This window comes from Eleutherodactylus coqui, chromosome 8 (genome assembly GCF_035609145.1).
Source record: "Eleutherodactylus coqui strain aEleCoq1 chromosome 8, aEleCoq1.hap1, whole genome shotgun sequence".
NCBI lineage: Eukaryota > Metazoa > Chordata > Amphibia > Anura > Eleutherodactylidae > Eleutherodactylus > Eleutherodactylus coqui.
The window spans coordinates 164,747,229-164,757,126 of NC_089844.1; the positions used below are offsets into that span (position 1 = coordinate 164,747,229).

A 9,898-nucleotide genomic window follows, 5' to 3' on the forward strand; every position below is an offset into this window, starting at 1 on the left:
TTGGTTATATGCTAATAAGTTAAATGCTAAAGAGACTGATGTGAATATGAGTTACAGGGGATTGTATATTATCACAAAACTTGCTATTCATGATTAAGCCTTTGTGGGTGGGGGGGATAGGGGGGGGGGGATGTTCCCCTCAAAATAATACTTAAACTGTTGAATGAATAATAAAGACAGAGTCAGCTTATGCAAGACCTTTTCATGATGTGTTGATTTCTCTGAGCTCATACTTATCACATCTAATTTGGCACCCACAGTCCATCTAATGACCCATTTACACGCAATGATTATTGCTTAAAATTTATTCAAACGAGCGAAAATGAACAAAAATCATTAGATATAAACTCAAAGCGATCAAGAACTACTCATTCACATGTTGTAGGTGGCGTGTGAGCCACAGTGAGCTGTATTCAGGGAACTGACCACCCGCTGTTCACTGAATACATTCCCTTTGTTCTGCCACAGAGCTGACAGCTGGGACAATGTAATTAGCGCTCTCCAGGCAGAACACAGCGTGCGGTCCTTCTTATCAGCTGTACTGTGGAAAGATGGATTTCAAGTGGAACTGAATACCATCCTTTGGCAGAAAAGGGAAAAATGAGCACATTTACATGCAACGATTATCACTCAAAAGATGGTTGTTGAGTGAATTTTGAGGGATTCTTGTGTCTAAATGGGCCTTAAGGACTGATGCCCACGGACGGATTTCTGCCGCGTTTCAAGTGGTGAAAATCCGTAACATTATCTGCGGCTATTAGGTTCTATTGAACCCAGTAGCTTTCTGCACGTCAATGTTCATGCTGCGGAATTCCACAGCGTGAAAGAAAGCGCAGCATGCTCTAATTGCTGCGGGAAAACGCCCTCCGGCTTCCATTGTAGTCAATGGAAGCCGTCTGTCACGCGATACTTCCGCTGTGCTCACAGTGGAAGTATCGCACGATTACGCGTCACCGCCCACTGCTGGTGCGTCATGTGCTGTATTGCGCATGTGCGCTGGCTCGCCAGATGGGACTCACATGGCAGATCCAGAGAGATGAGTATGGGGTCGTTGGGGGGCGCTGTGTCGGGTTCCGCTGCGATATTCCACTGGCGGAGTCCAACACGGCCGTGGGCATGAGGTCTAAGTCTTTCGAATAGCTAAACAACTGATCCAATCCAAAGCCAATCCACATACTGCTGCAGGAGACAATCGCTTTTTCTTCCCACTAATTAGAAACTTTTGCCTAGAGATTCTTTGCATGTACACATGCACGTACGCACGTACGCACGCACACACACACACACGCGTGTCCACCCAGCAAACAATAGTCCTCTTATCTTATCTATAATGTATATATCAGGACAGCGCACCACGGAAAATAGCGACTTTCTCAAGCACAATCATAAAAAATCACACACATATAACACAGATAGATAAGATTACTATGTATATATATATGTGTTATATGTGTGTGATTTTTTATGATTGTGCTTGAGAAAGTCGCTATATGCGATGAAACGCGTTGCACTTAGATATGGAATAAAGAAAGTTTTTTAAATTTACTTATTTATTGGTAATTCCAATCCCTGGTGGAATTGGGTCCTAAAGGAGCGCAGGAACTTTTTTATTTTTAGTAGACATACTTATCTTATCTATGTCCACTTTACATATAAACTCTACCAAAGGAGCCAGCCAATGGAGAAAATGGGGAGGAATCCAAACAATTCTCTTTACGTGTAAACACTCATCATTTAAAAGCAAAAACGTTGTTGAGTCGTTTGTTTGTTCGTTCAAACGACAATCGTTGTGTGTAAATGGGCCTTAACAGTACAATTGCACTAACACTACTTAAAGTAAGTCTGTCACCTATGTTTGTGCTATAAACCGAAAGTACTGTACAATGTGTCATGTTAAATGGGAACCATAGATAGCTCTAGCTCTGTTCTGCGTGACTCCACTGTCCAGTTATTAGCCTTTATGCTTATCCCCTGCATATGTAAATTAGCCCATTCAATGGGCGGTCCATCGCTGTCTTCGACACAGGCTCCTCCTTCTCCAGTGTGTGAAAAACCGCTCCTTTCCATCCAAGTAACATCTCCAGCTCCACCCACTTATGACATCACGCATTCTATTATCACCCTGCTTGCGCCACACAGACGACAGCGCAGACACGTGACATCAGTCCTGGATGAGGACTCAGTGCATGAAACATAAAGGCAAATATCTGTACGTTGGAGTCACGCAGAACAGGAATAAAGGTCTCTATGGATTCCACGTAACATCGCACATTGTACCGGACATTCCGTTTGTGGCACAAAGAACAGGGGACGGACTTCTGTTAAAGTGATTGCAGTGAATTCAGCTCCAAGTAAAGACATTTATAATTTGCTGTTGCACGTTCTGCATCTTTATTCCATCACCTGCTTCACCAAAGACACAAATGTCATGGATACGGAATGCTTGTATCGCCTTTTACATGGTGTGTGGTGGTTTATTATCGGTTGTTTTGTACTATTATTTTGCTATGAAAAATATTCTAATAAATATTCTTGTTTCCAGAGGAGCCGGAGGAAGGACCCTGTGTGGGCTGGAAAGCTCGCTGTAACATCATGTATTTCTGTTAGCCATTAAAAGGTTTCATATCAAGAAGATTATTTGGTTTCTCTGGCTGAGAACAATCACATTTTGCTCTACTGGCTAACAACTTACCAAACTTTTTTCATTACCACCACAACGGTAACTCCACACCCTGTTGGTTAACCCAATCACTGAGCTGCAGGGGTTAATCCTTCTACAGAAAGTCTCCACCCAATGAGGAGGAGAAACTTTTTAGCTTTCGATTCCGTCTCTTTCCTAGTATGATGGCGTCTGCTGACCTGCGGGATGAGCTGAACTGCTCCATCTGCCTGAGCCTCTATACAGATCCCGTATCCCTGAGATGTGGACACAACTTCTGCCGCTCGTGTATTGTGAGTGCGCTGGATGCACAGGAGGCAGCTGGAGTGTATTCCTGTCCTTACTGCAGAGAAGAATCCCCGCAGCGTCCGGCCCTGGAGAAGAAGAGGAAGCTGGCGAATATAGTGGAGCGTTTCTTATCTAGTCCGCCTGATATGGAGAGCAGAATCTTCTGTACTTACTGTATAAAGTCTCCGGTCCCGGCTGTGAGGACATGTCTGCACTGTGAGACCTCTCTATGTGACGACCACCTCGCAGCCCACAACAAGACGGCAGATCATATATTAACTGATCCCACCAGCTCCTTTGGGAACAAGAAGTGCTCCGTCCACAAGAAGGTTCTAGAGTATTACTGCCCGCAGGATGCGGCTTGTCTATGTGTGACTTGCTGTCTGCTCGGCAAGCATCGGGGCCACCAGGTGGAACTTCTAGGTGAGGCTTCTAAGAAGAAGAAGGAGAAACTGAGGAAGTATCTGGGGGAACTAAACCCTCAAAAAGCAGAACTTCAGACAAGAGTCCAGAATCTGCAGGGTCATAAGAAGAATATCCAGGAGAAAGTCTCCAAGAAGAGGAAGAACATCAGGAAGTTGTTTATGGACATGAAGGAGCAACTGGAAATGGCAGAAAAGAAAGTGCAAAGCGAGATCTCCAGACAGGAGGACGAGATTGTGTCACAGATATCTCATCTGATCAAGGAGCTGGCAAAAGAGGAGAAGGAGCTGTCTGTGAAGATGCATCACATGGAGCAGATGTGTCATGTCACCGACCCAATAAGACTCTTACAGGAAAGGGACATTACAGTAAGTACTAATGGAGATGATGAGGACACGGGGGGAGGTGGTGAAAATACCCATTCTGATGATAATCAGCATACAGGATTGGTTTAATCTTAACCTGGGAAAGATGGGTACCTACCTTTAACCCCTTCCCGCTCCAGGGCGTAAGTTTACGTCCTGGGAGCGGGGTACATCCCGCAACAGGGCGTAAACTTACGTCCTGGGGATAGCGCGAGATCACATATGATCCCCCGCTATCCCGCAGCGGGAGCCGGCTGTCAGTCACAGCCGGCGTCCCGCTGCAACAGCGCTGTTAATCCCTTCGCTGCCACGATTTAAGTAGATCACGGCAGGGAAAAAGTTCAAAGAGGGAGCGCGCTCCCTCTGTGTCTTCGGCCGGCTCTCGCGATAACATCGCGAGACCCCGGCCTGTCGCTATGGCAACAGGATGCCAGACACTGGCGTCCTGTGTTGCCAGTGCCTGACATCGCTGCATAAGCAATAAGGCAGGGCAGTAGCCGTGCCATGCCTTATCACAGCGATCATCAGGGCTGTGGTGAAAGTCCCCCAGAGGGACACAAATGTTGTAAAAAAAAAAAAAAGAATTAAAAAAATGTTAAAAAAAGTTTAAAAAAAACCTTTTTTATGTTTTTTCTCAGATTAGCATAAAAAAAAGGTAAAAAAAAAATTAAAACCCCATATATTTGGTATTGTCGCGTCCTTAACGACGCGTACAATAAGTTGCACATGCTTTTGACTGTGCACGGGAAAACGCGTTAAAAAAAAACGCTAAAAAATGGAGGCAAAATGCTAATTTTTAGCATTTTGCCTCACTAAAAACGCAATAAAAGTGATCAAAAAAGCCGTATGTACCCCAAAATGGTACCAATAAAAACTACTGCTCGTCTTGCAAAAAATAAGCCCTCACAGAGCTCCGTACATCAAAAAATAAAATCGTTACAGGACTTTAAATGCAGCGATTTAGAAAAAAAAAAAGATTTCCAAAAAAAGGGTTTTTATTGCAGAAAAGTGGAAAAACCTAAAAAAAATGTAAGAATTTTGGTATCGTTGTAATCGTACCGACCCGCAGAAAAAAAATGGATTGTCTTATTTATGCTGCATGATTAAGGCTGCATTCACACGAAAGTATATCGGCTCGGTTTTCACGCCGAGCCGATATACGTCGCCCTCATCTGCGGGGGGGGGGGGGGGGGAGGAGGATGGAAGAGCCAGGAGCAGGAACTGAGCTCCTGCCCCCTCTCCGCCCCTCTGCACTATTTGCAATGGGGAGAGGCGGGACAGGGGTGGGGCTAATTCTCGTGACTTAGCCCCGCTCTGTCCCGCCTTCTTTCATTGCAAATAGTGCAGAGGGACGGAGAGGGGGCAGGAGCTCAGTTCCTGCTCCTGGCTCTTCCATCCCCCCCCCCCCCCTGCAGATGAGGACGACGTATATCGGCTCGGCGTGAAAACCAAGCTGATATACTTTCGTGTGAATGCAGCCTAAAGCTGTAAAAAAATTAAAAGAAAAATCTATGGCAGAATTGATGTGTTTTCTCTCCCTGCTATCATAAAAAAATATTATGAAAGTTTTACAATCTAGTCTATGTACCCAAAAATGACGCCGATATAAACTACAGTTCGCCACGCAAAAAACAAGCCCTTATACGGCCGCGTCGACGGAAAAGTAAAAAAATTATGGCTTTTGATAAATGGAGAAGAAAATCCGCCAAAAACCGTTGCGTCCTTAAGCCCAAAATAGGCCCTGTCATTAAGGGGTTAAGAATGCTCCTCTGGTGGTTTCTGCTTCTATTGTATGTTGCACCTATGGATTTCTATTTGGAAGTGCTGACCCATTTTATTTTTTTTTTGTACCAAAATACAGGATAACGGGACTGACCCAACAACTGTCCTACAAGAATTAGACCAAGGAGCAGCCTGTAGGGATAAGAGTGCGGCTGCCGAGAAAGAAGCTCCAGTCCATGAGGCTACTAAGAAGGAGAAGGAAGAGGAGAAGCTGAGGAAAGAGCTGGATGAGGATCTGATCTCACTGATCTTACACCGATCTATGCGGGATATTGTCACCAGTGTCACGTCAGGGCTCGGGTTCCAGGTTCCAGACATCTTGCTGGATGAGGACACTGCATGTATAGGAGTGGAGTTATCAGCCGATCTAAAGACAGCAACATATTCAGAGGAAGTACAGCAAAGACCAGAATCACCGAGAAGGTTTCTGTATTACCGCCAGGTGTTAAGCCGATGTGGCCTCTCTTATGGGAGACATTATTGGGAGGTGGCATGGAACCAGGTCGGAGTATGTATGATTGGGGTGTCCTATCCCAGTATAAAGAGGAAAGGAGAGCAGTCTGTTATTGGAAGTAATGATAAATCTTGGTGTTTGGATCTGGATGCTGGTTATTGCGGAGCATATCACAACGCTGTTTTATTACCCTGTTCTATAAGGCCAACATGTCCAACATTTGGAGTCTTCTTAGACTATGAGGCTGGGCGTCTGTCCTTCTATGCGCTGTGTGACCCCATTAGACACTTACACACCTTCACCGCCTCCTTCACTGAACCCCTACATGTCGCCTTCTATGTGGAGGATGGAGCCTCTGTTACAATAACCAGCTGAGACCGGTGTAGTCCCCATAATTACTGTTATTTCCTGTAGCATAGATATTGGTCAGACCCCGGCCCGTATTTACCACTAGGAATGTTATTGTCCTGAGACTAACGATCAGTCCCATCTGATCTAGTGATGGTATATAGCTACTGTAGGATCACTTTCCCGCCTGCTGGATCCCCCACTGATACTGATAATAAACGGGCTGCAGCGCTGATTTAGGGCCCTTTTACACGGAACGATCATTGCTCAAAAAGTCGTTGGATTGTGTGACTCTGAATGATAATCGCTCAGTGTAAACAAGGCCAACGAATGAATGATGAATGAGAATTTATTTGCTTCTCGTTCGTCCATTTTACCCAGGCATAAAGATAATCGCTCGCACGTGATTGCGTGTAAACAGCGATTGTTTAGTCGATCACATTCACTGCTGCCTTCAATGTCAACGACTGAACTGGATGCAAACACAAGTGTGAATGATATTCCTGCCTGTGTGAACGGCCATTGTTCTGTCTTATGGCTCCGTGTATACGGTCCTGAGGCCGGCGTCACACAGATGAGCTCGTTAGTGATGCCTACTTGCACAATGCGTTGTGTATTGTAATGGACAATTGCGCTAATTAGCTCAGTATGTGATACTTTGGTGTGCAGGATAATGGAGCGTGTGAAACATCCACCCATGTGAATGAGCCCACTGATATCGCCGGGCTCTATGTACTGCATATTGCACAATACCCTAATGCCTCTGTGTGCATAAGCCCTTAGGCCGGAATCACACAGATGTAATTGGGCAGCGTTTTGCGTATGTGCAATAAACAGAGAATACAACCCGCTGATATCATTGGGCTCATTCACATGAGGGGATTCTGCACCCATAATTTGTGCCCAAAACAGCACATAATGAACTAATTAACTTCATTACCCATTGTAATCAGCAGGAGGATGCTGTGTTTTATGTCTTTAGCAACGACTTGCACAAGCAAATATACAGTAAAACACATAAATGCGATTACGCCGTGTGACGGCGGCCTCGGTGTTGCGTCTTTTCCCTTGTCAGGCGGGGCTCCTGGCCACCCTGCAGCACAAGGGTATTCATGTGGGTGAGGAGGGCACAACTCGTGGGCTGGAATGCAGCTGGGCAGTAAAAACTGTGAAGGGGCCCCACTCTGTGGCCCCCACCAATCAGAGAGTGATCGCCTATCCTAACTATATGCCCCCACCTATGAGATGGGGATAAACCGTAGAGCTGAGAGCCCCCCGATGTCTATGGCAGCTTTAGGGGGGCTCGTGTAGTGTGGCTGATATTACTACTGATCAGGGTTGGTACCGCTACAGATGTTACAAGGTTGTGGCGGGTGAGACAGTCCGGGGCGGCCCTCCGGTGATGTCTACACGGGCCGGTGGGATATTTGGGGCCGTTCTCTGTAGTCCCTCTGTCAGATCTACAGAGCGGAGCGGAGCTCTGCCATACAGCGGTGGAGGCTGATGACGGCGGGCCGTGTCCTGAGGCGCCTTACACACGGGATGGAATTACACCGCATGACCTACTGCAAGCCGCGGTATATTCTGCACCAAGAGACACCGGCTGCCGGCAGGTTTTAATGCAGAATTAAAAATGGTTTAAAGCCTGCCGGCAATACCGCATGAAAATACGCAGATTTCGTTTTGAACTCTGCAGCTGCGGATTTGGTGGCGTCCTGCGGGGTAATGCCGTCCTGTGTGGAAGGTCCCTTAAGAGCGCCAGGACTGTGTGGGATGATGGGAGTTGTAGTCTCTGTTGGACTGTGTGGGATGGTGGGAGTTGTAGCCTCTGTTGGACCGCGTGGGATGATGGGAGTTGTAGTCTCTGTCGGACTGTGTGGGATGATGGGAGTTGTAGTCTCTGTTGGACTGTGTGGGGTGATGGGAGTTGTAGTCTCTGCTGGACTGTGTGGGGCGATGGGAGTTGTAGTCTCTGTTGGACTGTGTGGGGTGATGGGAGTTGTAGTCTCTGCTGGACTGTGTGGGATGATGGGAGTTGTAGTCTCTGTTTGCACTGTGTGGGGTGATGGGAGTTGTAGTCTCTGTCGGACTGTGTGGGGTGATGGGAGTTGTAGTCTCTGTTGGACTGTGTGGGGTGATGGGAGTTGTAGTCTCTGTTGGACTGTGTGGGGTGATGGGAGTTGTAGTCTCTGTTGGACTGTGTGGGGTGGTGGGAGTTGTAGTCTCTGTTGGACTGTGTGGGGTGGTGGGAGTTGTAGTCTCTGTTGGACTGTGTGGGATGGTGGGAGTTGTAGTCTCTGTTGGACTGTGTGGGATGATGGGAGTTGTAGTCTCTGTTGGACTGTGTGGGGTGGTGGGAGTTGTAGTCTCTGTTGGACTGTGTGGGGTGGTGGGAGTTGTAGTCTCTGTTGGACTGTGTGGGGTGGTGGGAGTTGTAGTCTCTGTTGGACTGTGTGGGATGATGGGAGTTGTAGTCTCTGTTGGACTGTGTGGGGTGATGGGAGCTGTAGTCTCGGTTGGACTGTGTGGGGTGATGGGAGCTGTAGTCTCGGTTGGACTGTGGGGGGTGATGGGAGTTGTAGTCTCTGTCGGACTGTGTGGGATGATGGGAGTTGTAGTCTCTGTTGGACTGTGTGGGATGATGGGAGTTGTAGTCTCTGTTGGACTGTGTGGGATGATGGGAGTTGTAGTCTCTGTTGGACTGTGTGGGGTGGTGGGAGTTGTAGTCTCTGTTGGACTGTGTGGGATGGTGGGGGTTGTAGTCTCTGTTGGACTGTGTGGGATGATGGGGGTTGTAGTCTCTGTTGGACTGTGTGGGATGATGGGGGTTGTAGTCTCTGTTGGACTGTGTGGGATGATGGGGGTTGTAGTCTCTGTTGGACTGTGTGGGGTGATGGGAGTTGTAGTCTCTGTTGGACTGTGTGGGGTGATGGGAGTTGTAGTCTCTGTTGGACTGTGTGGGGTGATGGGAGGTGTAGTCTCTGTTGGACTGTGTGGGATGATGGGAGTTGTAGTCTCTGTCGGACTGTGTGGGGTGATGGGAGTTGTAGTCTCTGTTGGACTGTGTGGGGTGATGGGAGTTGTAGTCTCTGTTGGACTGTGTGGGATGATGGGAGTTGTAGTCTCTGTTGTGTATTTTCCATCAGATCTGTTAATGTTGGAACAAATGAAATAAAGCTATAAGTTGCAGTAACTGATTTGTCGCCATATTTCCGGCTCCTGTTGTGTATACAGAGATATTCTCCGTAGATGAAATGTTACATTCAGAACATGGAGTATTTTACGTGCGTATCGACATATTCCACTGCACTTTTTCTGCCCGCAGGGCGTGTTCATTTACACGGCGCAAACAAACGCACCGGATGGAATGGCTACTTCCAGATATCTTATTTTTCCAGTGAAGTTACGCATCTCCTTGCGTATTGCGCACACATTTGCGCTCCCCCATAGACTTCAATGAGGACCTTTGGTGTGCGGCACGATAGAGCGTGTTCCATTTATCTTGTGAGGCCTCAAATTTGCACAGAAAACCCGCTTATGTGATCGGATCCATTGAGATCAACGGGTTCTCTTCACCGT

General features: G+C 47.0%; 1 protein-coding gene across 1 annotated transcript; it reads left to right on the plus strand.

Moving 5' to 3' along the window:
• Positions 1 to 2,828: 2,828 nt before the first annotated feature.
• LOC136577096 (E3 ubiquitin/ISG15 ligase TRIM25-like) lies at positions 2,829 to 8,438 on the plus strand. Its single transcript, XM_066576817.1, has 2 exons — positions 2,829 to 3,738; positions 5,597 to 8,438. The coding sequence occupies exons 1-2, from the start codon at positions 2,842 to 2,844 to the stop codon at positions 6,344 to 6,346; spliced, it is 1,647 nt and encodes a 548-aa protein (XP_066432914.1). The 5' UTR covers positions 2,829 to 2,841; the 3' UTR covers positions 6,347 to 8,438.
• Positions 8,439 to 9,898: the final 1,460 nt, after the last annotated feature.